General features: G+C 38.8%; 1 protein-coding gene across 4 annotated transcripts in view; it reads right to left on the bottom strand.

Annotated features, from left to right (window-relative positions):
- Positions 1–4,870: 4,870 nt before the first annotated feature.
- Positions 4,871–26,524, bottom strand: part of clybl (citrate lyase beta like) — a 144,666-nt gene continuing 123,012 nt past the window's right edge. For all 4 annotated transcript variants that reach the window (XM_073028685.1, XM_073028693.1, XM_073028703.1 and 1 more), the window contains 6 exons: positions 15,733–15,921; positions 12,653–12,754; positions 11,689–11,782; positions 10,944–11,111; positions 6,359–6,483; positions 4,871–5,385 (listed from right to left, as the gene is read on the bottom strand). In XM_073028685.1, the coding sequence (XP_072884786.1) occupies positions 5,290–5,385; positions 6,359–6,483; positions 10,944–11,111; positions 11,689–11,782; positions 12,653–12,754; positions 15,733–15,921 (774 nt within the window). In that variant the 3' untranslated portion in view covers positions 4,871–5,289. The remainder of the gene's footprint in view (positions 5,386–6,358; positions 6,484–10,943; positions 11,112–11,688; positions 11,783–12,652; positions 12,755–15,732; positions 15,922–26,524) is intronic.

Here is a 26,524-nt window from a genome sequence, read left to right as displayed (position 1 = left end):
CTTTCTTTATTAAAGAGTATTTCTTATAAAGATTGACTTCAATATCGTCCACAACGTTTTGAAATTCTTCCCCTCATCCTCCACTGCTAATATCTCCAATCAGGTGAACAATGAGGTGATTGGTCAACTCACTAAGAAGAACAGATGGGAGGGTCAATTAAATGACTGGAAGTAGAATAATGGTGTTCTAGACATGAGATATAGACAGGGTAGTCTCAGCTCCTCTGTTGATGCACCTTGAAATCATCTTGCTTTAGGAATGAGTGTGTAGTGCACAAAATCCACACCTTTCTGTTTTTCTTTACACTTTTCCTGAACAATTCTCTGTGGCTCAGCCCCTTGATGCTGTGTCTGGTTTGGTCTCAGACACCCAGTACCTCACTCACCTTTCCGTTGTTCACAGGCGAGAAGATAATGTTGCTCAGCTGGATCTGTTGATATATAGCAGAACATGACCACATCCAGCAGAAATATTTCTATCAGCATTCCCCTGGAAACAATCTAGAGCAGTAAGCATGATATTTCTGTCCCTTATTGCCGAGGTCCTGAGATCAATTATATCATTGACCGGGATCAAGTAGATCAACAAAGGAGGTGAACCACTCTGTGACTCTCACTGGATCAACTAACTAAGCCATTGAGAAAGATACATTTACTGCAGAGGGAAATGGGCTATCAATGTTTTGTGTTAAGACTTTCATCTGGGCTGAAGCCCATCAGAATGTATATTATAGGTTTTCATCAGGATAAATTTGGCAAAAAGGACAATGGAACACACACAACATGCTGGAGGATCTCAGCAGGCCAAGCAGCATCTATGGAAAAGAATAAACAGTAAATGTTACGAGCAAAGACCCTTCTCCAGGACATCCATATCCAGAGATGCTGCCTGACCGGCTGAGTTTCTCCACTGTTTTGTGTGTGTTGCTTTGGATTTCCAGCATCTGCAGACTTTCTTGTGTTTGTGAAAAATACAATGAGTTTTCAGAAGCCACTGAGCACTCCCTTCGCCACTCCCCCTGCGTGTTTTATTAAGATAATGACAGCCAGCATTTGATGCATTCCTTTGTTGTCCCCAAAGATCAATAAATTATTGTAGTCAGCTTTAATTTAAATTAAACGATTTATTTAATTGGGAAAATTCTCTCTGTTGTGAAAATAATGTTGTCAAAGATTGTAATAAAAGACTCTAAAACAATGAAGATATTGGCAAGGGAAGCCCTAGGCAGGAATTAACAGAATAAAACAAATGTTGCCCAAGTGCCCTGTTGTGATGAATGAAAATATTATGCAAAAACATACAATGTAGATTTTATTAGGTCCATGGGGTTATTTTGATTTCATCTTACTTTTAGAGATTTAGAGCAGGCACATTTAATATTAATAAATTCATGCTCTGTGTTCAATCTAGCTACAACTGAATAAAAGGTTACAAGCTCTTTAAATCAAAGCGTCATAAACTGCCAAGTGCAGATCTGATTTCAGCATTGAATAAAGATACTGATTCACTCATTAAATCATCATACATTTATTAATTCATGATCCCCATTAAGGCATTTGACAAGTGAATACTTATTAGGGTAAAGTACAAGAGTCCTGTAAAACAATTATATGTAACACTAAGTCAATAGGTTAGTAGAATGCAATAAATAACACGGCTACAGTTGGGGTCAGGCAGAGTTATTATGGTAGGCTTGTGTATACATTGTATGTGACAGTGAGAGATGAAGTTCATTTATTGTGCCTTTGGAAGCATGCACTTTAATTTCATATAACGAGTCTCTTTTGTCACAATCGCAATTATACCCAAGTTATGGGTTGCTATTTGAATATGTCTGAATCACATGCTATGAACTGGGTTGAGGGTGCATTATGTTGCTACAGAGTGAAGGCAACAGCAGTGAATCAGAATTCCTCGGGATTTTGAAAACGATCCAGCTTTCCTTGAGTGAATGCCCGCTATTGTCCCACTGAACTGGAGTAAGACCATTCAGCCCCTTGAGCCTGCTTGTGGCTGATATGAATCATAACTCATAAATCTCAGTTATGAAACTGGCAGCTCAGCCACTGGCTTCAAGAGCCTTAAGTGGGAGAGAGGTTCACACTGTCATCACTGTTACTCGACAACGCTCTGGAGCAGCATGGCTTCTTGATATAAGTTCAGCCACTTCTTTTTTTCTGGACGTCCCTGCCAGGATGAAATAAAGTCTCCCCATCAATCTTATCCAATCCATCAAGCCACCTTCAGCACCTTGGTGAGATCAGCCCTTTGTCTTCTGTTCTCAAGGAGACATTAACCTAATCTTTGCATTCAACCACTTTTCTGCCCTGGAATTGTTGCATCCAGTAACAATTGAGATTCCTTTATGCCTGACAAACTACTTCAACTGAGTCACTGAATCATATTCTCAAAGGGAACAATATTCATGTATTCACACACTATAAAATCGAGCCACTTTAAAAAAGATTAGGGAGGTTTAAATAAATGCAACACTAAAAGAGTGAATGCAGTACGTTTAACGATTTATAAAAATAGCATAACTGTGAAACTACATGAAGAAAATTCATATATTTAAATAACATGTAATTAATACTGAATGTCTCTGATAATAAAATGAACCAAAACAGTTCCTTAAATGACCTAAATGCAAACTTTCTATGGACTTACATTATCACACTGCTGTGAAAATAGCAATCAATTTTGGGCCATTTCCTATTCACAGACATTCACTTCTACATTACCTTTCATGACTGCAAAACCTTCCAAGGCAATTTACAGCCAAATATAGTCACTGCTGCACTGTTAGAAGTTTGGCAGTCAATTTCCACACAGCAAGATCCCACACATGCAGTGAGAATATCTAGATCTTCTACTGCTTGAGAGTGGCCTAGAACATCTGGCGAGAATACCTTGCCCATTTTCATAACGGTGCTCAGAATCTTGAATGTCCACCTGAGAAATTTCAGTTTGACTTCTTTTGTCTGAAAGGAAGCATGCATTCAATGCAAAGCAAATGATTCATCTACTCTGGCAAAGCTGGATAAGCTGGCTGTTATGATCAATTAGTTATTAGCAAGGCAGTAGTAATATCTAATACTTTTACTTTTGCCCAGAACTATCAAGAGCCATTCTCCAACATTTACAGTGGCAAATGACAAAGAATTTTTGGTAGTACTATTTCCCCTTTCAGTGCTACATGACCTACATGCCCACTGGAGTCAAGAGTAAATATAGATCCATATAATGCTTCTGATACAGGTCTTCACCCAAAATATCAACCATCCCTTTGCTTCCAGGGATTCTGTCAGACATGCTGAGTTCCTCCAGTAGTTTGTTCCTTGCTCTGCATTAGAAGCTTCATTTGCAGAAAATAGATATTTGGACTGTCCTTAAATTTGATTTTACTGTAACGCTAGTGAGTAAACTACAACAAAACAGTCTGCATTGTCTAACAGCCATAGGACCTTATGATAGTCTTAGGTCAGCGTGTGGCTAAATAGCATTCCCACTTGGCTTGTGTGAAAACAATGCTATTGATACTGTGAAGTATTCATACTTTAGAAGACTAGCACTTGCATAGAGCTTTTTGCACCCCTTTCCCAACGTGCTTTGCAGCAACAAAGTACTCTTGAAATGTTGGAAATGTGGCAGTCAGCAACCATGAATTTCAATGTGACAATGGCTGCTTTTTGTTGATGTTGCTTGAGGGATAAAAATTGACCCCAGGACACCAAATAGCACTCCCCTGCTCTTCTTGAAATTAGCACCTTAGAATCTTTTACATCTGCCTGAGCTGCCCAATGACCTAACGTCTCATCTGAGCCTCTGACAGTCCTCAGTACCTCGGTAACAGTAGATTTTTTTTGTGCTGGAGACTCCTGAGTGGGTCTTGAACCCGCAGCCTTGCAACTCAGTTCAGCACCGAAACGCACTGAGCCACAGCTGATACAAACAGGTTCAGGCAATACCTCTTTAACAGAGGTATTTGAAAGCAAAATAGGTCCAAAGAAGCAGGCACAAAATGAAATGATCAGCAGCATTGTCATTCCTTAATTAAATGTTTAAACATATACTTCAGCTACTGCCTTTTTAAAATGTCCAAATGCAATTAAACATAGACGACAAAGCGAAGACAAACAATTGCATGAATGCTCCTTGTTCCCTGATCCACTATTCAATAAGATTGCGGCTGACTGTGTACTTCAAGTCTATTTGCACACTCGATCCCCACATCCTCTCTGTGCCTGAGATGAACAATTTTTGTCGGAAATATACTCAACAACTGAACAACCACAGTCTTTTATGACTCTACATTATTATAGAAGGATAAACCTTTGCTCAGTCCCAAATGGAAAACTCTTTCTTTTGCATCATGCTGCCCAGTTCTACGCCCTCAGCTAAACAAAAATAGGCTCTCAGTAGCTATCCTGTCGATAATTTACAAGCACGCTATTTTTAAATTTAACACACAGAAGTGTTACAATTAAAAATAAATCCCCACTAATACTTCAGAACAAACAGAACTCTTTTGTTTAGGGAATATTAAAAATAAACTATATTGCACAATTTCTGTGTACAGAGGAAGCAATGGCTGATGTTTTGAGGTAGAGTCAAAAATATATTTTAAAAATTTATTCTTTCAGCCTTTTCTTAAAGGATTTATTCTTTAAGTCCCTGTCATAGAAAATAAATGTAAGTTGTAGAGTTCTTAAGTTCTTGCTCTTTGTAACAATGTACGCTGTAGGATGGATCTGTCCTGTACAGGGTGACAATGGGTGATTGTTATGTTTAACTACCCAGCCAGAAGCTGGGCAAACCTGCAGTTAAACAGCCGTGCAGCCCAGCCTGTTAACCAGCCGACACATCTGATCAGAAGCAGTGATTTTAATGTGATGCAGAAACTACAGATGTCCACAGAAATTCCAGTACATTCCACCTCCGATCGTTGCATCTGAAAAAATGACCAAGGCTTTTCCTATTTCACGGACCCGAACTATACAATGTGAAGTTACTGGCTTCAGTTACATGCTCAGTAGGAATGCTAGGTCGAGACAATCACATATGATGATAGTATTTGAGAGATTAAACAATATGCTTATTTTTAAATTACAATAGTGTGAGTTTTAAGATGTCATATAATTAAAATATAATCAGTGTTGCAGTGACCTCTTCAACATTTCACACAAGAAATCGGTTTCTGTCTCTCTCTCTGTGTCTTTCTCCTTCTGTTTATTTTTTTCCACTGCATCTGCCAGTGATATATTGTACAAAACCAATTCTTTCAGCTTTCACATTTCCTTGATGGCCTTGGCCAGCGTGACAACGTTTTGTGCTTGTTTCAGAGATGGCATGTCGATCATACTTCCATGAAAGGTGAAGGCTCCCTAGAACAGAATAGGGTCACGTCACACTTCTTACTTACTGAGAATCCTCTTCTCAATGGACTAATGCAACCTTAATTACCTGAAGACTGAAAATGGTAACACTAAAATGGCATCATCTCCATTCAGAGAATAAAGTTAAATGCTTCCAAAACAATGCAGGTTTCATTACAGAAAGTCACATTTAAGATTAACTTTACATAATGTTCTTTTGTTCCTGAAGCTAGGAAACAATTTGGGCATAACAGTTTTCTTCAAATATTTTACAATTACAGATGGTTGGAACAGAATCGATGGGCTGAAGGGCACATTTCCTTCCCTCATGACTCTAGTCATATATTTCCCAATATGCATAAAATAACACATAATAACACTTTTATTTTGTAGTGATTTAATCTTACAGAACCCTATTTAGCAGCAATGACTTGTAACTTTTCTTCATTCCTGATTAACTACCTTGCAACTTAATTATGACACTGTTTTCATGACAAAAATTAGATTTTAAAAAAAAATATCCTGTTGGGATGGATGGTGTAGATTATAGGATATTAAATAGTTCCTTTGCAATTGTTCATAGGAATCGAACATAAGGATTGTTGAAGATAATTAACTGACAACAATATGATTACCCCAATTCTTCCTCCAGGCTATGTTTAATCTGAGCGTCACTGGGCCAGAGCCACCAGCAGTCTGTGGATCACCAATGAAACATATATACAATAACACACAGTGCTAGAAGCACAATGTGATTCAATGATGCAACAAATTGGCAAAACAATTCAACGTCACTAATTTACTTTCATTTGCCATACTAATGTGTTTCAAAACGTTTTAATCCTATTTGATGAATTTTGCTCTCATACAGTGACTCAATAACTCCACCTTTGGTTGCAACAACAATGAATGTTCGATTTGGCCATGACTTTAAAACTGTCTGAATAACTACAATGTGCAAACACACACATAAAAACATCACCTTTCCCAGTTTTTGATGTTCTTCAAAAGCCTGAATCAATTCCAAGGCCCATTTTATCCTCTCGGCACTTGGAGAGAAGGCTTCTTGCACGATTGGAATTTGATCGGGGTGGATCACTTGTTTACCTGGATACAGATACGACACATCAGCATGCAAAACTCTGTTCAGGACACACATAGATAAGCTTCTGAAAATAATCTGCAATTTTATGAATTGTGCAGTGTAGGCCAACTTTCTGCATAGAGCATTGTCTAAACTAGCTGTGACATTTATGAAATCAATCAGCCTCTGTGAGAGTAAATGTTTACATTAGATAGATATCTCCACAGGTTAGTCTTCCTTCAACAGCATGCCTTGCTAATAATAGAGTTACCAAATAAAATATTAACAGAAAGCTGTCAGTTAAATCTCAACTAAGGCTTTAATTAATATTCAGAATTTTTAACATTATAATTATCCATTTGAATATTAGTTTTTACTCAGAAAGTATGTAAAATGGTTTGCATCAATTGCTTCACGTCCTATCTATTTCACAGAAGGTTTTACCCTTCCACAGAGCAATGGTCAACGGGAAAGCTTTTTTATAATTAATAATTTACAATTAGATTTATTTTTTAATTGCAAGAACAATATCAATATTTCTTGTATTGAACTCAAAGCAGCATAGGGAATTTATTGAGTTTCATAATCAATACAAATATATTGAATGTATTTGGTGTAACACATTGACCGGTTCACTGATATGACCTTTATATTATGCCTATAAGATACAACATGACACTGTGTACAGTTAGGAGGCATCTTCAGACAAGAAATGGATTATACAATGGTAACAGTGGATTATACAATGGATAATTATGGTTTCAAAATACAGGCCACTGCCATAAGGTATTCATATTTTTCCTTATTGTTGAAAATTGCAAGCACATAAGAAAGCTAAGCCTGCACTACTCTCTGTTACTATTGATGGTGAGGATGTGGATGTGGTGAGGACCTACAAGTACCTGGGGGGTGCACCTGGATGACAGACTTGAGTGGAGCACCAACACCGAGGCTGAGTACAGGAAGGGCCAGAGTTGCCTCTATTTCCTGAGGAGACTGAGGTCCTTTGGAGTATGCAGGCCTCCCCTTTCGCATGTTCTACCAGTCTGTTATCACCAGTACAATCTTCTATGCAGTCGGTGTGCTGGGGCAATGGCATCAACATGGGCGATGCCAACAGGCTCAATAAACTGATTAGAAAGTCTGGTTCTGTTATAGGAGTCAAACTGGGCATATTGGAGGCTGTGGTAGAACAAAGGACCCTACGAAACATCCTGGCAGTTTTGGAGAATGTTTCCCACCCTCTGCATGCCACCCTGGCTGATCAGAGGAGCACTTTTAGTAATAGACTAAAGCAACTGCACTGCTTCAAAGAGTGCTATATGAGGTCATTCTTACCCTCAGCCATTAGGCTCTATAATGTCAACCTATAGCCGGGGAAGTGATGACCCCCCTCCTGTTAAGACTCTTGCGGTAACTAATTTTTTTATTTTTTCTTATTTGTCCTCAAATATTTGTATATCTGTGCACTTATAGTGCTACTGTGACACTGTAATTTCCTTTGGGATTAATAAAGTATCTATCTATCTATAATGCTCTAAATTATATCTCAAAGCTATTATCCATAAGAATATGAAAGATAAATTTGCTTGATTAGCAGTGAGATATTTACACTATAACATTTGGTTATATTTCAGGATTATGCAAATAACGATTAGAATTTCAGTGCATGTAAAATCAATTTGTATTATTTTATCTAAGTCTTCATAAATAATATTCATTTTATAAATTTTAATGCACGATATATAATTATTTTACTTCTATCATGTATTACACATATCTATTTTATATGCATAATTGCATAATATGATCAGTGTGCAGTGTTTTACACCTAACACACATTGTATAATTATTGATATTAAAGCACAGATATTAACTTGGGTTATTGAATATAATTGCTCGAGTTTAATAAGATAGAATTTGTGAAGCTTTATGTACTGTATAATTCATGGACCCTGTCCAGTTAGCTTGCAGATTGGAGTCAAAAGCTTCAGTGCCAATTATTAATAGACACTGAAATTTGCCTGACTTCCCCAGGCAAGCTTTTTTCAGTAAGGAGGCTCCAGACACCGTAAGGGAAAGCAAATCAAAAATAGCTGGCCGGATAGATTGTGCCCAGGACCAGTGAGTACTTCCGATCTGCTGACTGTGCGATGTCACTGGAAGTCCAGGAACTCTCTGTTATTTTGGATAATGTTGTTTCCCCAGCCAGAGAGGGAAAATGTTGCTGGGAGTCAAAATTGGGAACATGGTGAAGTGATCATTATGTGTGCAATAATGTTCATAGAACATGATTTTGACACATAGTCAAAATACATACAAATACAGGTGGAAGTCTTTAATGTCTGTCTACTGCGGCTGCTGATAATCATCCCTTACTATTATTGTCATATCCTGAAGTCAATTTCTATGAAATAAACTATGCTCATGGATCAAATTCCCCATTGAAAGTTTTCTTAATTAGTTAACCTCAAATCAACAGTGGCACAAGTGTACTATTTTACTGGAGTACCACTTACCTTTTTGTTATTAACTCATTGTTTGTGGACTGATGCAGTTTTATTTTAAATTTATATAGAAGCACAGATAAAATGTTTGTAATATTTTGCAATGGAGTCAATGACTAAAATATTCTCAAGTATTTATTTACATATCATTCTCATCTGAACATAAAAGTAAAATAATACTTAATTATTATATCTGTTGCTTTACAGTCTCAAAAATTATACAAAGTAATGAATATAATATCTACAAGCTTCTGTATAAAAAATAGAAGCCAATGTAAGAAAATAAACTGTGCAATTATGGTATTCAAAAGTGAATTGCTGAACAATATCTCTGAAGGCTAAAATTCTGAGATTTAAGTTGGTCTGTTAATTGTTTTCCTGGGAAAACATCTAATGAATAGATCTAATATCACTGAATTAGAAACATATCATTTATTTATCATAAAATTATTGATACAGACAGGCAACACTTTGGCACATTACAACATTCTGAGGAGCCATAAAACTACCCAAGTCACAAATTGATAACAAAATATTAAATAAAGTTCTTCTCTACAAAGAAAATAATTTTAATTTTTTGAGCAGGGAAGTAATAACTTTAATGTTGTTGATTTGCAAAAATTAAGTGTGTGTTCTAAGCTAAGAGCATAAATCTGAAAAGATTGCCCCCAAATGATTATCTATAGCTTTGAAAATTTGTTACTTACAAAACCATTTGAGATGTCCCATTATAGAACAATGTCAAACAATACTAGGAGGTCAACAGTAACATGCTGAATTATTTCAACAGTAACATGCTGAATATATATATATATATAGATCATATTTGTGGCAGTTTGCTCTTTGTGAGAATGCTTTTGTAATTCCACATCATATTTTCCAAACTAAGATACATTCTTTACAAATCAGAAGCAATATTAATTTTAAAACTTACAGTATTGGTATCAGAACATTATGTTTTTATTATTATAATAGTGAGTGATATTGCATGTGTTTTAAAGAGAGAATTTAATATGCTCAACAAAAATGTTTACATTTTTTCTTTGTAAACTTATTCTTCTGCAAATAATTTGGTTTATGTAAGAAAATTAATTTAGCTGTGGTAAACTAAAACTTGCAAATTTGCCAAAGTGTGTAATTTAAGTAGGAAGCATCTTTGCTTTGCACAATATTTCATAAAGGAGGTTATAAGTGTTGGGAATCTGAAATATTTTGGAAGTAAAATGCTATTAGGATGCAGCATCTTTCACTGGGAAGGCATCAGGTCAAATCAGCTAACACCTCTGCTCAGACACTGAAATAAAAATAACTGATAGTTCAATAAAAAGGAGTTACAGCTGTCTTCCAATTCAGATGTCATCAGATCAACTGTGGACATCGTCAAAAGATTTCTGGTATAGAGTATGCTTTAAATTAATGGTTGACATTTATATTAGTTATGAATCTGAATTTATCTAATGTATGTGTTAATTTCTCTCCTGGAGGATACTTTCCATTGCTTTAAGAAATACAGCTTTATTAATAATATTTGCTGGACCATATCACAAAGGATAGTTACCACTGCAAGTATCATTAGGGAAATTGTACTCTTGTAAACACCATGTGATTAAATCTGTGAAATTATGTTGGAGGCTGAAATTATTAAACAAAATAATTTATTTTGCATAACGTTCAATAGATTTCTAACTGAATTATTTGATACTATTTGTAATAATTTAAGAACATAATCAAAGTTTATTCTTTAGTAATGAACAACTTACTTTAAATAATCAAGCTGTAGATTAAAAAAAATTATATTCACTTCACACTCCTTATCATAAATTGGCCATAAACCCCAAAACATATCAAAAGCTTATCAAATCGTTTGGTGTCATATTAGGAACAACACAAAATAAGTTACCACTTTATGCACTCCTGCTGAAAATTTAAGTTAATGAAGGTGGGGAGGGAGTCAATGGATCACTTAGGAAACATACCAGTGAACCCCATCAGGGCACCCTCTCTTGACTGCTTGCTTAGGCCCTTCTCATTCTTGTAGTCAATATAAACCAGATCTATGGCTTGCAGACCGAAAGCCTTTGCTGTTGCAACGACCTTTTGCCTTGCATATAGAAGTTCCCAAGCATCTTCAGTCCTTGTAGCACCTGATAGGTTAAGAGAAGTAATCAAAGCACAAGCTCACCATTCCTGCAGGGAAGTTACATTCCAAAATAATGTTCCAGGTAAAACTATTTTAAAATAACCAGCTTAAGATAAACCATGGTGAAAGATGCAAAATTCCTTGGCTAAAGGCTTGTGAAAATATTTTTCATGAGTGAAAATTAATCCCATACTTTTACTATCAGCTCTTGATGGCAATATTCAACTATTTGTCATTTGAACAACTCAAATGAAATCAAATGTAACTAAAATCTGCACTGGAATTTCTATGCTCCTGAAATGAAACACAAGGAATGTTCAATTATTTCATGAATATATTTTTAATGCTTGCAACGAACTTCATTCATTAAAAACAAAATTAGAAGACCGAAATATATATTTAGTGTGAAATGAAGCTTGCTTACTTGATTCAAAATAAGGCTACAAACTTCATTGTTTTGCTAAAAGCAGGAAACTTCCAAACATTTTCTTACATTTAACAAAAATAAAAACAGATGTGATATTAATAATACAGGAGTCACCATGGAAAGGACGGGACTAATGAAAAGGCTTTTTCCTCACCTATACTGGCACAGAAGTCATCTGATCCAAATACCACTCCATCAAGCAGGAAACCAGCAGAGGCTCCAAGACGTTGTGCTTCTTGACATACATCCTACAAGAAAATAACAATACCAATGCGATATTCTTTTCATCACGTAACTTGCTAACTGGGTTTTAACCATGTAACTCTATCAATGGTATAACAAATGTACAGATCATTCTGCTGAGGTGTAGTCAGAATGACTTATAGGCATTATGGTAACATGTTTCAGTTGCTGGGAAAGAAAAATAAATAATATCAAAAGAATGAAAGGCAGCTGCTATTTTGAGAGCGAAATAAAACCCCAGAGAAGGATACATCTCAATTACTGTGTCCATATCCACTTATTTTTCTTGTGGTTTTGTTTTTCGCAGGAGAACTTCAAAAAGTGTTTCATTACATGCCTTTTGAAAATCACATATTTCTCCTGGAACAATAGAGTCATTTCGCTGTGACCTTAAAAAAACTTGGATGAGAATAAAGAAATTTAAACACACTCATGCATATTTTTGGATGGGTAGCCAGGACCAATTTTCTTTTCAACACTCCTATTAAGTGTCAGAAGCCTATATACAAAATTAGGCATTACAGTTCTTAATGGGATATCAGATTAATTTCATACATTTTATTTTTAATACTTTCAAAATTAAGCATGTACTTTGGTCAGTTAATGTTAAAATAATCTTTATTAGTAAATATTAACAAGGTAATTTAAATACTTACAATTTTCACTGAAACTGCAATGTCTGTGGTTAATTAACTTAAATATTTGAATTTTTGTTGCTTTGATTTATTTTTCAAAAGGGATTCACTACTTTTAAGTACTGTAATACCTTGGTGTTTATAAACTGAAATAACAGTAATACCAAGAATTCATATTCAGAAATATGGACTTTATTGTTCACATCAACTTGATTTTGTTTGAGTACATTGTTTTGGTACCTTGAAATTCAGCAAACCAACTGCGGTCTCCACAAAAGTGATTAAATTCATTGGCTCCTTTACAGGCTGACCCTTGGAATATTTTGCAAATCTGTCTGCAAACTAGAGAGAGAGAGATAAAAAATCATGTTATTCTTTTCCCCCTTTGTAAGATATAAAGAACTTAAGTACTTGACTTGTTTGCAATGCCTTTGATTTCTACAAGGATGCCAAGACATCTTGTGTTGTATTTTACTTACAATTACATTAGCACAGCCTCTGGAAAGATGTTTGAAAATAGTGAATTTTTTTCAAATGTGTCTCTTTCAGACTGTAAAAGCTTGGAAGCTTTTTTATGTAAAATTTCATGTGGAAAATTGATAAATCTTACTCATAACGTTCGTATGCATCAATTTTGATCCAAAACTTAAATATGTAGGCAATGATTTTAATTTCTTTAATCAAAGGGTTTGCTAATATTAAATAGAAAGTCTACTTAAATGAACAAAATTGCATAATTCTTCTCAATATTAACAGGCTTACGTGTATTTTCATTTTACAGGGGCTGTATTAGCCTATTCCGTTCCTTAAGCAGTTTTGAGGTAAACTATAAGTTAATATGCATATTATGACACAAACTAATAATTTAGAATTCTGAGAGACTGTGATCGTAAAATGAGGATATCCGTTTACTATTTTATTCTGTCAGGGTACAATTTCTAAATGAAGACTTGGCCTGTTCAGACCAGCTGGTCTTACTTTCTGCCTTCACACAATATGATTCACCTAATACTTTTGAGTTCTACTGGGGGTGTCATAAAGAAAGCAACTTTCTTTCTTTGAACACCAAAGACTTGGAAAAATTGTCTCCAATTCACTGGATTGTCAGTGGGGTAGCCGAAATTCCAAAATCTGTCATCTGGAAACATACAAAAGCTCTTGCAACCTACTTTTTTTTCCCCTTTCAGAGGCAGGATTAGAGTATAAAAGGTACTATGTTTAAGCTGTAATCATTGCAGTTCCGCAACTGATGAAAGTATCCCAGGTAAAGCAAGCCTATGTCAATGAAGACAAAAAGCAGACATCGTAAATTTAAAGAATATTCATTTGTTGATGGATTTCAATGAAAAAGGGGCATTTTAATCATCTCCCCATTCAATCTCAGTTGGGTAAATCATATCTAAGAGATTTGCATAAATATAAACCATCAAAGCCTTTTCATCTTCAAAGGGGGGGTTTGGGACCATATAAGCTTTGTACTGTAATCATCACAGGTCACAACCCTGCAGGAGTAGGCTGCCATGGCAACATAAAAACTAATGCCACCGGCTTAACATAATATTCTGCTTCATAGAAAAGTGCAGTGGCAGAAATGCCTTTTAGGGACGGCCAATTTATATTAAAACACCTGAATTCCTCTCTTAGCTGTGTGAAGACATAATTCTCCCATTAATTACACATTATGGATTTAACTAACTTGGGATTTACAATTACTTTTAATAAAAACAGACTACTACTTCAGTTTATGTTACACAATTTCTTAACTCCTCACTCTCTACTTACCTCTCCCCCACCATACAAATAATTCCCCCCCACCGATCCCCAATTGGCTATTAGCTAGCATAAACTGCATAGCCAAACTATAAATTAAATATGATGCATATTAACGTAAAAAAATGTCGGATAAACAGGTTTCAATCAATTTTTTTCTCTCTCTCTTTCTCAAAGAGACGATTAAAAGTTTCCGGCCTAGCTCGGTGTTCACTGCACTAATGTAATAGAACAAGAAATCGGGGAGGAGCTGCAGTAAAGCTCAGTCAATTCCAAAGCACACCCAATACTATGTTGGCAAGAATGCACACTGTTCAGGATTTGCAGAGGAATTGTTTTCCAACAAAAGAGGCAGCGTTACGCTTGTTATAGTCCAATAAGCCATGCCAGTCAAACAAGTACCCATAGCCAGGACAAAGCAAAGCAAGAGATTCCCGCACAATAGACAACAAGTAACTCCATCTTTTAGTTACAAATCGGCCTCCAGGTTTACTCTTAATATATATTTTTTTTAATGGGAAAATTAAACACCAAAGGGAATTTGGTTATGTCTACAGTTGGCAAGAATGAAAATGGGTGTGCTCAAACCAGAAATCCCTGTTAAGACTTCGGAAATTAGGCTGAAGTCAGTCAAACAAAGTTATCTACCAGCTCGTTATGTTGTGACCTCAACAGCAGAGGGGAATGGGGTGGAGGGGATGGTGTTGGTGACGGAGAAAGAGGGTGGGGGGAAGGGACTTATTTAATTACTGTCACTGTCCTTCTTGGCAACCAAACTCCCTTTTTTTTTCAGCTGCCGAACATTTGGATCTTCAAGCTCTGCGGCCTTTGAGAAATTTAAATAGAGATAAAAAAAACATTTCTCTTTTTGGGGGGGGTGTTTAGTGGGTGAATTCTTTTTACATTTTCACTGTGAAAGTAGCTGCAGTAAACACTTCAAAATGAAATACTTACTCGCTGGCTATAAAAATCATAGTTAAAGATGCTTCTTAAAGTTTTATAAATAGGTCTGCTTCAATCCTATTTAAGATTAACTGTTTCTATATTTTATAATCACCCCCTTTATTGAAAGCATGTTAAAGTAATGGGGGCTATTTCAAAGTTGACTTAAGTAATTTGATGTGTCTCCTGTTTTTATTTCAAGACTTTATAGGCTTAAAAAAACAGCCATGAAACAAAAACACACCTGGCAGCAATTAAAAAGGAAGAAACACAGAACGATTCAGGAAATAATATCTGTAGTAATTAAAAACAGTGGTTAAAAGCTTCCTGTTCATTTTGCTGGTTTGCCCAAAGCACACCCCCTCATATTTCTTTTCCACTTTTTATTTAACCCCTCTCTCTCTCTCTCTCACTTCCTCTGGTGGTATTAACCTGAATGTGTACTTCAGTTGCACTACCATTCTCTGTTCCAGCTGGAAGTGTCAGGAGGTGTGGGAGGGTCGTACCTTCTTGACCTGACACCAACCCCCACTCCTCTCCCCATTTCAGTCTGAATGAGCTGGTATGTGATCAAAGTACAAGGATTTGCCAAATCTAGGCCAACTCACCCATTTTATTTCTTCGGTGTTTTCAACTTTGGGGAGCATCAAGGTTGGAGGGCGGTCTTTAGAGGGTAAAATAGCTTCCATGTCGAGCTCGGCGAGGCCACTTGAGACAGAGTTGATCCGGACGCACAGGTCTGTGTGCCCCACCTGAGGTTGACTGAGCACCTTCGCGATTGTCTGCCTTGCATCTTCCTTTAACAGAAAGAAAAATACTTGGAAACCAATGTAATGCATGGTCGAATAAGAAAGAATTCAACAATATGCGCCACCAATACTTCAACATAATCGGCGATGCTTTTATTATAACCTGAACATATATAAATGATAATAATGTCCATTAAAATGAATCACAACACGTGTAAGGCTGCATGTAATAATCCACAGTTTCGGGCCTAACATTTTAAATTTAATGGCATCTCGTCCAAAGATTCAAAGATATTTACTAACAGATGAGAGATTGATGACTATTCTGTTTTAGTTACGTCAAACGGGACCAGTGATATTATTTTTGTTAAATGCCGATTTGTAGCAAAAAAAATTGATTGCCCCTGATTAGAAGGAAAGGAGTCAAGCATTCCGTCAGGGGAGGGAGGGTATGATCGCGGATTTAAAACAGACGGATGCAAAAAAACTACGCCAAGGGGGGAGAAATGGCAATAAGATTTGGAAATGTGGTCTGAGTTAAATAGCGTGAGGAAACAGTAGCTTACAGTTGTCAGATTAGATCAGAAATGGCCACATAAAGCGGCTTAGGACAGCTCTGCAGAGCCACTGATTTATGGGGGTCTAGTCTGGCGATAATTAGGGTAAGCTCAGACATGGAATGATGTGATGGCTCTCTGCAGTTCAAGTGAAAGGAATAATGAACCCCAAGGTTAATGAAACCTGATTCAAATAGCCTTGAGCCTGGTATCATCACACGTTCATGAAGGGCTAACACATGCCAGTCAGTGGGAGGGTGAAGCTGCGACCGTCTGCTGATCATTACTACGATGTACAGAATGCTGTGAACAAAAAAAAATTAAATAAATAAAGGTGTGCATGTACCCGCAGAAAGACCCAGAAGCCACTTTACAACAGAAAGGGAGGAAAAGAACAGAGCAGCCAAATAGACAGCTGTGCTTTGTTGTCATCTGTGTGGCAGATGAAATAGAGTGGTGCTGTCTACTCACCCAACCAATCAAAAAACACATCCAGATGCAACGTAAATCATGCTGAGGTTGAAGTTACAATGGGTACAGTTACATCCCGTCTTCTTTAGGATCTCCAGGTCGTTACTATTTAACTGCTTACTTTCAACCCTCTTTACTGGCCAGGATGGTAAGCCAACCTCAGTATTGATTGGATCGGGTGTCCTTCAAACCAAGTTAGCACAGCACAAGAGGAGGCCATTTGGCCCACTGTGCCTGTGCTGGGTATTTAAATAGTTTTCCAATCAGTCCCACTCCCCGGTGCTTTCCTCATTGACTTGTTCCTTATTGCCTTTCCCAATATTGGTCTACTTCTCCTTTGAACGCTGACACTGATACTCCCTCCTCTCAGCTTTCAGCCAGTGTACTTTGCATCATATCTAGTAGTTATGCAAAGAATGGTCTTCTCCTCCTGCTCCTGATTGTTGCAATGTTTCATACATAGTGAGAGGAGAAAACCTCACGTGGACTTCCCTGAAAGTTCTGTTGAAGTGCTTACACTGATTAGGATCCTGAATTGCAAACTATCAGGTGCAGAAGGTGGACTTTCAGCCCATTGTGCTCAAACCAGCTGGGAAAAAGAGTGATCCCATTACTTTCGGAAATGCAAAGACTCACCTAGTTTGTTTTGGAAGATTCTCTCCCACCATCTTTTCAATCCATGAGCTCACTCCTCTTTATCTCCAGAGTTAAAAAAAAATAAATTTCTCTTCAACTCTCCGAACTTTCTTCTAATTCAGTGTCCAGCTCTGCTCAGGGAAATAGACCCTATTCAGCCTCCTCATCAATTAACAGAGTATTCTTTCAAGCTTCCCAGGTATCTCTTCAACTTTCAAATCAATGGTCAACAAACTAGTTCCAAAGCACCTTCAAAACCTCTTGCAAATGCACAGCCCTAGTACTTACTCTCTGAGAGTCAACACTCTTCATAACACAGTCCCATTAGTACTTCACCATTAAATAGGCTTCCTTGAAAAGTGATCTTGTGGAAACATAAGAACATAAAAAATAGGAGCAGGAATAGGTCATCTGGCCCATTGAGCCTGCTCCGCCATTCAATAAGATCATGGCTGATCTGGCAGGTAGGTGATCTCCAACTACCTGCCTTTTCCCCATAGCCCTTAATTACCCTACCATGCAAAAATCTCTCCAACCTTGTCTTAAATATATTTACTGAGGTAGCCTCTACTGCTTCATTGGACAGAGAATTCCAGATTCACCACTCTCTGGGAAAAACAGTTCCTCCTCATCTCCGTCCTAAATTTACTACCCTGAATCTTGAGGTTATGTTCCCTAGTTCTAGTCTCCCCTACCAGTGGAAACAACTTTCCTGCCTCAAGAAAAGGAAGTTAAAAGGAAGATATTTTATCTATCCCTTTCATGATTTTTATTTGTGTTCCTATTAGATCTCCTCTCATTCTTCTGAATTCCAATGAATACAGTCCCAGACAACTCAATCTTTCCTCATAGTCTAACCCCCTCATCCCTGGAATCAACCTGGTTAAGCTCCTCTGCACTGCCTCCAAAGCCAGTATATCCTTCCTCAAGTAAGGAGACCAGAACTGCACACAGTACTCCAGGTGCAGCCTCACCAGTACCCTATACATATGCTGCATAACCTCTCTACTCTTAAATTCAATCCCTCAAGCAATGAAGGCCAACATTCTGTTTGCCTTCTTGATAGCCTGCTACACCTGCAAACCAACCTTCTGAACATTGAAAGTAGTGGATTTGAAGATTACAAAGGCACAGCCAGCCTCCTCAATTCTGCAAACCTCGCAGGAATATCTGGAGTGTGTACCTAACTGAGAACAACCACAGTTCCTAATTAGGTACACTTGCACTAATTGAATAGAGAAATAACCAGAGAGATTTACCTTTCAGCCAAACTTCTAGACAAATGCTTCTTCATCCTTGTTACATCCTGTCCTATTAGTTGAACAGAATCACTAAAGCTGGGGGAACAGGAATATACCGCCTGTACCTAATAAAGTGGTCACTGAGTGCATGTTCATTGTCTACTGCTGCTGCAGCCCATCCACGTCAAGGTCTGACATGCTGTGTGTTCAGAGATACTCTTCTGCACACCTCTGTTGCAACGCGTGGTTATTTGAGTTGAACCAGTCTGTCTATTCTCCTCTGACCTCTCTCGTTAACAAGGTGCTTTCGCACACAGAACTGCTGCTCACTGGATTTTGCTTTTGGGTTTTTTTTTGCACCATTCTCTGTAAACTCTAAAGACTGTTGTGTGTCAAAATCCCAGGAGATCAGCTGTTTCCAAGATACTCAAACCACCCCGTCTGGCACCAACAGTCATTCCACAGTCAAAGGCCACATTTCTTCCCCATTCCACTGTTTGGTCTGAACAACAACCGAGCTTCTTGATAATGTCTGCATGCTTTTAGGCACTACACAATTGGCTGATTAAACATTTGCATTAACAAGGTGTACAGATGTACCTGATAAAGTGGCCACTGAGTGTATAGTCAGAGCAAGCTGCCTTGACATTGACACTGGATAGCATGAAGTCTCATACACCAGGTGAAACATGGGCAAGGAAGCCCCTTGCTGCTACCATTGACACTCTTTCTGGAGCTGAGAAACAGTACACGGCCACGCTGAGTGCCGCTTGTGAAGAATCACTGAAGGAGTCAAAGGTGCTGAACATCAAAGAGTGGCTGTGTAACACTAACATTGATTGAGCTGGAGGACACAACTGCCAAGCTGTGGTACAAAGGGATCTGAACATTAACATGAGGGGACATTCTAGATGACTTTGTAATAAATCTCTCGTTTTTTCCAAGCCGAGTGAAGTACCAACTCTTTAATTTTATACTCCTGAAAGTAGATGACCATGGACCTTGGGTTGGAACCTTATGGTGGTTTGGATCCAAGAGATCGATGGCAGCGTTGTATGCCGAGGGCGACATTGGGAAGGGACAACTCTGTTTTAATAAATTTTTCCAGAAATTCCTGTATATGGTCTCATTCCATCCCCTCGGAAATTCCATGGATACGTATGTTATTCCTGCGTGAACTCGCTTCCAGGTTCGTTAGTTGAGCTTGAATAATCTCCTGAAGTTATAGTGCATGGGAAAGAACCTCCCTGGCCTCGGCCTTCCATTCCTCCACTTCTGTCACCCTTTGCTCCCTCTCTTCAACTCTGCCTGTTGTTTCTTTTAAATAACAACAATAGCATTTAACTTCTGGTTAATTTCTTTTCCGAAATCCACCAGTTCCATCTTTAGAGAACCCACGGAATCACTCAGTTCTTTTTTCATGTCTGAACAAAGTGCCTGTACTTCAGCCACGATGTTCGCATGAAGCCTCCATATCCTTGTGTTCAGCTTGGTTGCTAGCGCCGACGTTAGTGTCCTCGCCGTCAGTCAGTATTTTATCGCTTGTCTTCGGGTTTTGTTGCGGCTTTCCTCTTGTCTTTCTTTTGATTCCCCCTTTCATGCTATGAGACCCACTTTTCTATTCAAATAGCTGTTTCTTATTTAGGGGGAAATAAGACCATCTGGGAGCCCTTACTGATTATGCTGCTGGCTGTATCTGGCTGGAAGTCCTATTCTAGTTGACTTCATCTTCCCCAGCCTACCAGCTGCAGATGCAAATGATAAGGACAGGACTGGTAGGGAGTGACTACCACACAGTCCTTATGTTCTCCCTTAACAATCAGTGCACTCGGCACCACTCTAAAGAAAACAGAATCAAAACAGGAAAAGCTACCCATGCCTGTGGCACAAGAGGTCATCATCATTACCAGCAGCATTCCTCCAAGCTCGTTTTACATCATGGTCCAGCATATTTGTTAGTCCACCATTATCATCAAGCCAGTGGGGGTAACCATAGTTTATTGAATAGTGTGGAAGAGCATGTCATTCATAGCAATGGTTTATATACAGTGAGGCTATGAATAGCGATGGTTTATATGCAATGAGGCCACAAGTAGCGATGGTGTTTGCAACCTGATAAAGTTGTGCCATGAGGCTATGCACTAGAAAAGTTCAGTGGGAATTGCATACACTAGAGTGACCTCACAACCAGCACTCCCAATCCGACTCGGCAGCTCTGCCATTTTCAGGACTGAACAGTGGTGGATAATTAACTGAGAGGACGAGATTCCGTGGCATACCCATCCTCAATGATGGTAGACTCTAGCTAGATAGAGGTTTTGGGTGGATGATCCATCTTGGTCCCTTCCGAAGACCCCACCATCACAGAAACCAGGCTTCAGCTAATTTATTTCACCCCTCATGCTATTATGAAACTCTGGAGCCAGAGAATATTTTGACTGTTGGATTGAAGACCAGGTGTGACTCAGTACCATCTGGTATTTATCCAAATGAAAAGGAAAAATTGAATTGCTACCCCATGAACCTACTCTGATGATCCATGTCAGAGGCATCATCACCTCTGACCAAACCTCATTGCAGGCTTGGTCCAAACGTAGACAAAAATGCTCAACAACGAAAGTGAGGTGACTGCCTTGACAACAAGTCGCAATTGACCGAGTAAGGCCTGGTAGTGATCGAGCCACTGGGGAAGTCTCCACTGGCTGGAATCAAACTAAGCTCAAAAAAAGATGAGCAGTCATTGTTTCAAGCCCTCATCAGGACCTGATGGAGTGTGTTGGCTTGAAACATCAGCTGTTTATTCCTCTCTGTAGATGCTGCCTAACCTGCTGAGTTCCTCCAGCATTATGTGTGTGCTACTCTGATTTTCCAGATCTACAGAACATCTTCTTTATAAAATGAAGCTGACTGTGGTTTGTGTCCACGGTTCAGGTACAAGTCCTCAGTGAAGTATACAATCTATATCTGCATGCAACAAGGATGGGCTGATGAGTGGAACATTATTCACATGACCCCCAAAAAAAATCCAAGAATCAGCCATTTCTAATGGGGAAAAATCTAACCATTCAGTAGCATTACTGTCATTGAAGCCTGAACTATCAATATCCTTGGGGAAGGGGTTGTGAGTAATGGGGTTACCACTGTGTCGGCAAAACCAGACCAGCCATATAAACAGTGTAGCTCTAAAACCAGGTCCCAGGCTAGGCATCCTCTGTCACCAAAGCACATTCATCTTAGTTTAAAAAAATAAAGACAACAGTTGGTGGAACACTCTCCACTTGCCTGGATGAGTGCAGCTCCAAGATGCTCAGAAAGCTCCATAACCCAGGAGAAGACAGTGCAATGACCATCCCTCCCTTGTCAATGCAGCCTGTGTGCTGACAAAAAAATATACTGCACTTTCTTGTCAGCTATTCATCAGCTTCCCAGCCCACAAGCTCTATCGTTGAGGAGGACAAGGGCAGCAGACATATGGGAACACCACCACTTGCAGAGACTCTCCAGGTCTCTGTCTTGGAAATACGAGACGTTGACGAGACTAAAGCCGGAATTTGCCTGCGCAACAGCACTGTGGGAGCCCCCTTATCACAGGCTGCAGTGGCTGACAGCAGTGGACCAATATCATCTCAGGGGCATCTGGGGACAGGCATTAAATGTGGCTTTGAGAGTGATACCCTCACATTGAAAACGAGTTTAAAAAAAACGTCAGTAAATAGATTTGAACCTCCTATCAGTCTCAAAGTTTCTAATGAGACCTGACAGTAACAGAGATGCACAGCAGCTGAAAATGTTCCAAGTTGAATATTGTGGCTAATCTCAAATGGTCATTGTTATTAGAAATGATCCTGATAGTTAGCCACATGGACATTTTCATCATTACTGGTTATAGGCACCCAAAGCAGCTGATATTATTCCCACAGTGAAACAATCTGTTGCCATACTCCGAGCAATCTATAGGTTGCAGTTAGAAAGGAAGCCCAACCTCCCCAAAGAAAGCTTCCTTTTAAGGAAAGAAACTGAAAGCAGTTTCACAAATTTCTCAGCAACTGAGCATAAAATTATGTGTCTCTGAAGACAACTTCAAATACAAAACCTGATGTTTTTCATCACTTTTTTTCTCTGTTTCCACTTTTCCCGCTCGGTTCAGCTGTTTGAGACCCTTGGCCAGAATGCAGAACCGATAGGGGTGGGGGAGGATGTTCCGAAATTTTTGTCAATCTTTCTCTGAAAGGTCTAGCAAAGTCATGAGGGGTCAAGTGACCTTCTGTGTCTCATCGATCTGCAAATTCAACATTAAGCAGCGTCATCTCACTCTTGTTACCGACTAGAATCAGGAGGCTTATTACTACTGACATAGGTTGGTGACACTTGACGTTTTGTAGCAGCAGTATAGTGCAATACACAAAAAAATTACTATAAATTACAATAAGAAATACAGTAAAAAGATAAAGTAGTACAAAAAGCGAGGTGGTGCTCATGGGTTCATGGTCTGTTCAGAAATCTGATGGCAGAGGACTGTGCCAAATTCCCAATGATCAACACTGTCAGGTTGTAGCAGAGTGAAACAATGCTCTGTAAATAGCATTGGTGTGCCTTCCACTCTCAGCCCAGAATTCAGTTTACAACATGGCAAATATATACCATCGCTGTGAAATTCAATTTTTAATTCTGTCCCACACCATCTAACGGCACAGGAGGACCAGTGGCTAATAAATATGCTATTGTGCTATGATGTGAAAAGCCAAAGAGATGTTATGATTTCCGCTATCATGGAACAGCAAACACTTGGAGCAGAATAATGTGCATGCTGACTTCGGAGGAAGGCTGCAATGGTGCCCCGCACAAGCCAGCATAAACATTAAAGGTGAAAACTCACGTGCGGGCAAATGAGGGAAGGAAACCAAAAAATAAATCAGCAGCAACCAATCAGCCTTGCGTGTTCCTAGTCCCTGAATGATCAGAACTGCAAAGGAAACAACATCCGTCCACTTTCACACTCCAGTGGAAGTGATGGCTCCTCACTGCAGGGCGGCACAGTCGCACCATCTGGAGAATAAATCGTGTGTGAAGTACAGTATAGTTTGGGACCGAGCTCTGTGGCAGCAACTCAGCAGTTAGTTCATTAGTTCCAAACTTCCAGGGATTAGTCCAGCATCTATTCTGCTGTCAGAAAGGATAAGATGGACAGAATGCTGAAACTTCAAGGAGCTGGGATACAACTAGGGAAAAGCGAGGGGGAGTCTGAGGCACGTTTTGAAAGTACAAAGTACAATGGTGTGTATCCTCCCTCAACACACACTGAAGAGAAATTGTTAATATCATTATTACTAAACAAGATGACTAAGGCTTTAGTTTGAGCAATGAATATTAAACATGTCATGTGATTCAACAATTATTTCAGTTCTTCAAATAGGAGTGCATCGGGAGGAAGGCAGAACACAGCTTGATCCCATAATTTAGTGGTTAATTCACAGTAATGTGGTCATGAATTCTGAGGCTGCAGTTGTCTGACATTTGAATTTGCCATTTACTGACTCGGACACAGAAAGTGGCCATTTGGCCCATTGAGTCCATGCCATCTTACAGTAGAACAAAACCATCCTCTCCCTTCTCCACATTTCCCTTTACCTCTGCAACCCAAATCTCTCCCAAACAACATCAACCTTCCTTTGATTCTACTTCCATTTACCTGTAATAAGGGGTGATCAACTGAAACCATTTAGCCAGCCAGCACATCTTTGGGATGTGCGAGGGAACCATAGTATCAGGAGAAAACCCATACTGACACACGGAAAAGATAAAAATGCCACACAGGTCTCCTGCCCGATAAGGTTCCAACAGTAACTGCTGCTATCGATACTCAAAGTTCAAAGTAAATTTATTACCGAAGTTCATATGTTGCCATATACAAATTAGAGATTCATTTTCCTGTGGGCATACTCAATAAATCTATAGAATAAGAATCATAACAGAATCGATAAAAGACTAATGAAGTTGGGCATTCAACCAGAGTGCACAAGGCAACAAACTGTGCAAATACAAAAAGTAAGAAATAGTAATAATAATAAATGAATAAGCAATAAATATTGAGAACATGAGATGAGAAGTCCTTGAAAGTGAGTCCATTGCATGTTGGAACATTTCAATGATGGGGCAAGTGAAGTTGAGTGAAGTTACCCCCTTTGGTTCAAGAGCCTGATGGCTGAGGGGTGGTAACTGTTCCTGAACTTGGTGGTGTGAGTTTTGAAGCTTTTCTTCCTGATGGCAGCAGTGAGAAGAGAGCATGTTCTAGGTGGTGGAGGTCCTTGATGATGGATGCTGCTTTCCTGCAACAGTGATTCATCTAGATGTGCTCAGTGGTGGGGAGGGCTTTCCCCGTTAATGACTGGGCTGTATCTACTACTTTTTCTGTTCAAGGGCATTGGTGTTTCCATACCAGGCTGTGAGGCAGCCAGTCAATATACACTCCACTACACATCTATTGAAGATATACTGCTGTTTCCCTGGAGAAAATTCCAGTGAATACCATTGCTTTCATAGGCTATGAATGCTTGGCTTCTAAATCGGACATCTGCACATATGAATGAGCTCCTATAATATTAAATGCAAAAGTCCAATTTACATGGGTACACTCAACCCAAGAATGCCAGAACTAGTTCCCTCTCTCTCCACTTTTAGTAATTATACTTTATTGTAAGTTTTTTGTGATTTTGATTACAATACTCTGGAGGTACACAGTTACTGTATTGAGTGATTTCTGTGCATTTTCTGAAACACGGATAAAATTGAATTACAGATGTCGGTATATACACAAAAGCCATTTGTTACCCAGGATGGGCTGTGTTAATAATTTGGACTTAGGTGCACTAAGCAAAATTTCCACATCTGAGACAACTCAAAATATGGATGCATGGTGTGCTAATGGGAAGGATCACAGTTGGCCAAGCAGATGTGGAAAGGCAAGTAAGATGACAGAAACATGAGGTGTTACTGTTTGGTAGGAAGAAGGAGAAATGACAATATAAAATAGAGGACAATTCTAAATGGGCACAAGAGCAGGAGGATCTGGGTATATGTGCCTAGTTTGTTCATTGGAGGTGGTTACGAAAGCATATAGCTAGGAATGACGTCACCAGCAGCCTATGCTGGTCCAAAGATGGTCCAAGGCAAAGAAAGCTCGGCAGCACCTTTAATTCCTCAGAAGGCTAAAGAAAATTATCATCCTTCACCTATTTGAGCGCATCACGATTTGGCATCACAACTGATCTACCCACGACCACAAGGAACTGTGAAGAGTTGTGGACACAGCTCATCACATCATGGAAACCAACCTCCCCTCCATGGAATCTGCCTATACTTCTTACCACCTCAGAAAAGCAGATAACATAATCAAGGACCCCACCCATGCTGAATGTTCTTTCTTTCTTCTTCCCTCTCCCACTGGGCAGAAGATACAAAAACCTGATAGCATGCACCACCAGGCTCAAGGAAAACTTCTATTCCACTGCTACAAGATTATCAAATTATTCCCTATATGATAGACTCTTGACCTCACAATATCCTTTGCTATGACCATGCATCTAATTGTCCACCTAGACCTTTCTCTATAACCATAACACTTTATTCTGCTTTCTTTTATTAAGACCATAAGACATAGGAGCAGAATTGGACCATTCAGGCCATCAAGTCTGCTCCTGCATTCCATCATGGCTGATTTATTATCTCTCTCAACCCCATTCCTCTGCC

Source organism: Hemitrygon akajei, chromosome 2 (genome assembly GCF_048418815.1).
Source record: "Hemitrygon akajei chromosome 2, sHemAka1.3, whole genome shotgun sequence".
Classification (NCBI taxonomy): domain Eukaryota; kingdom Metazoa; phylum Chordata; class Chondrichthyes; order Myliobatiformes; family Dasyatidae; genus Hemitrygon; species Hemitrygon akajei.
Note: the sequence above shows the minus strand (reverse complement) of the source record. Positions and strands in the feature narration are given on the sequence as shown.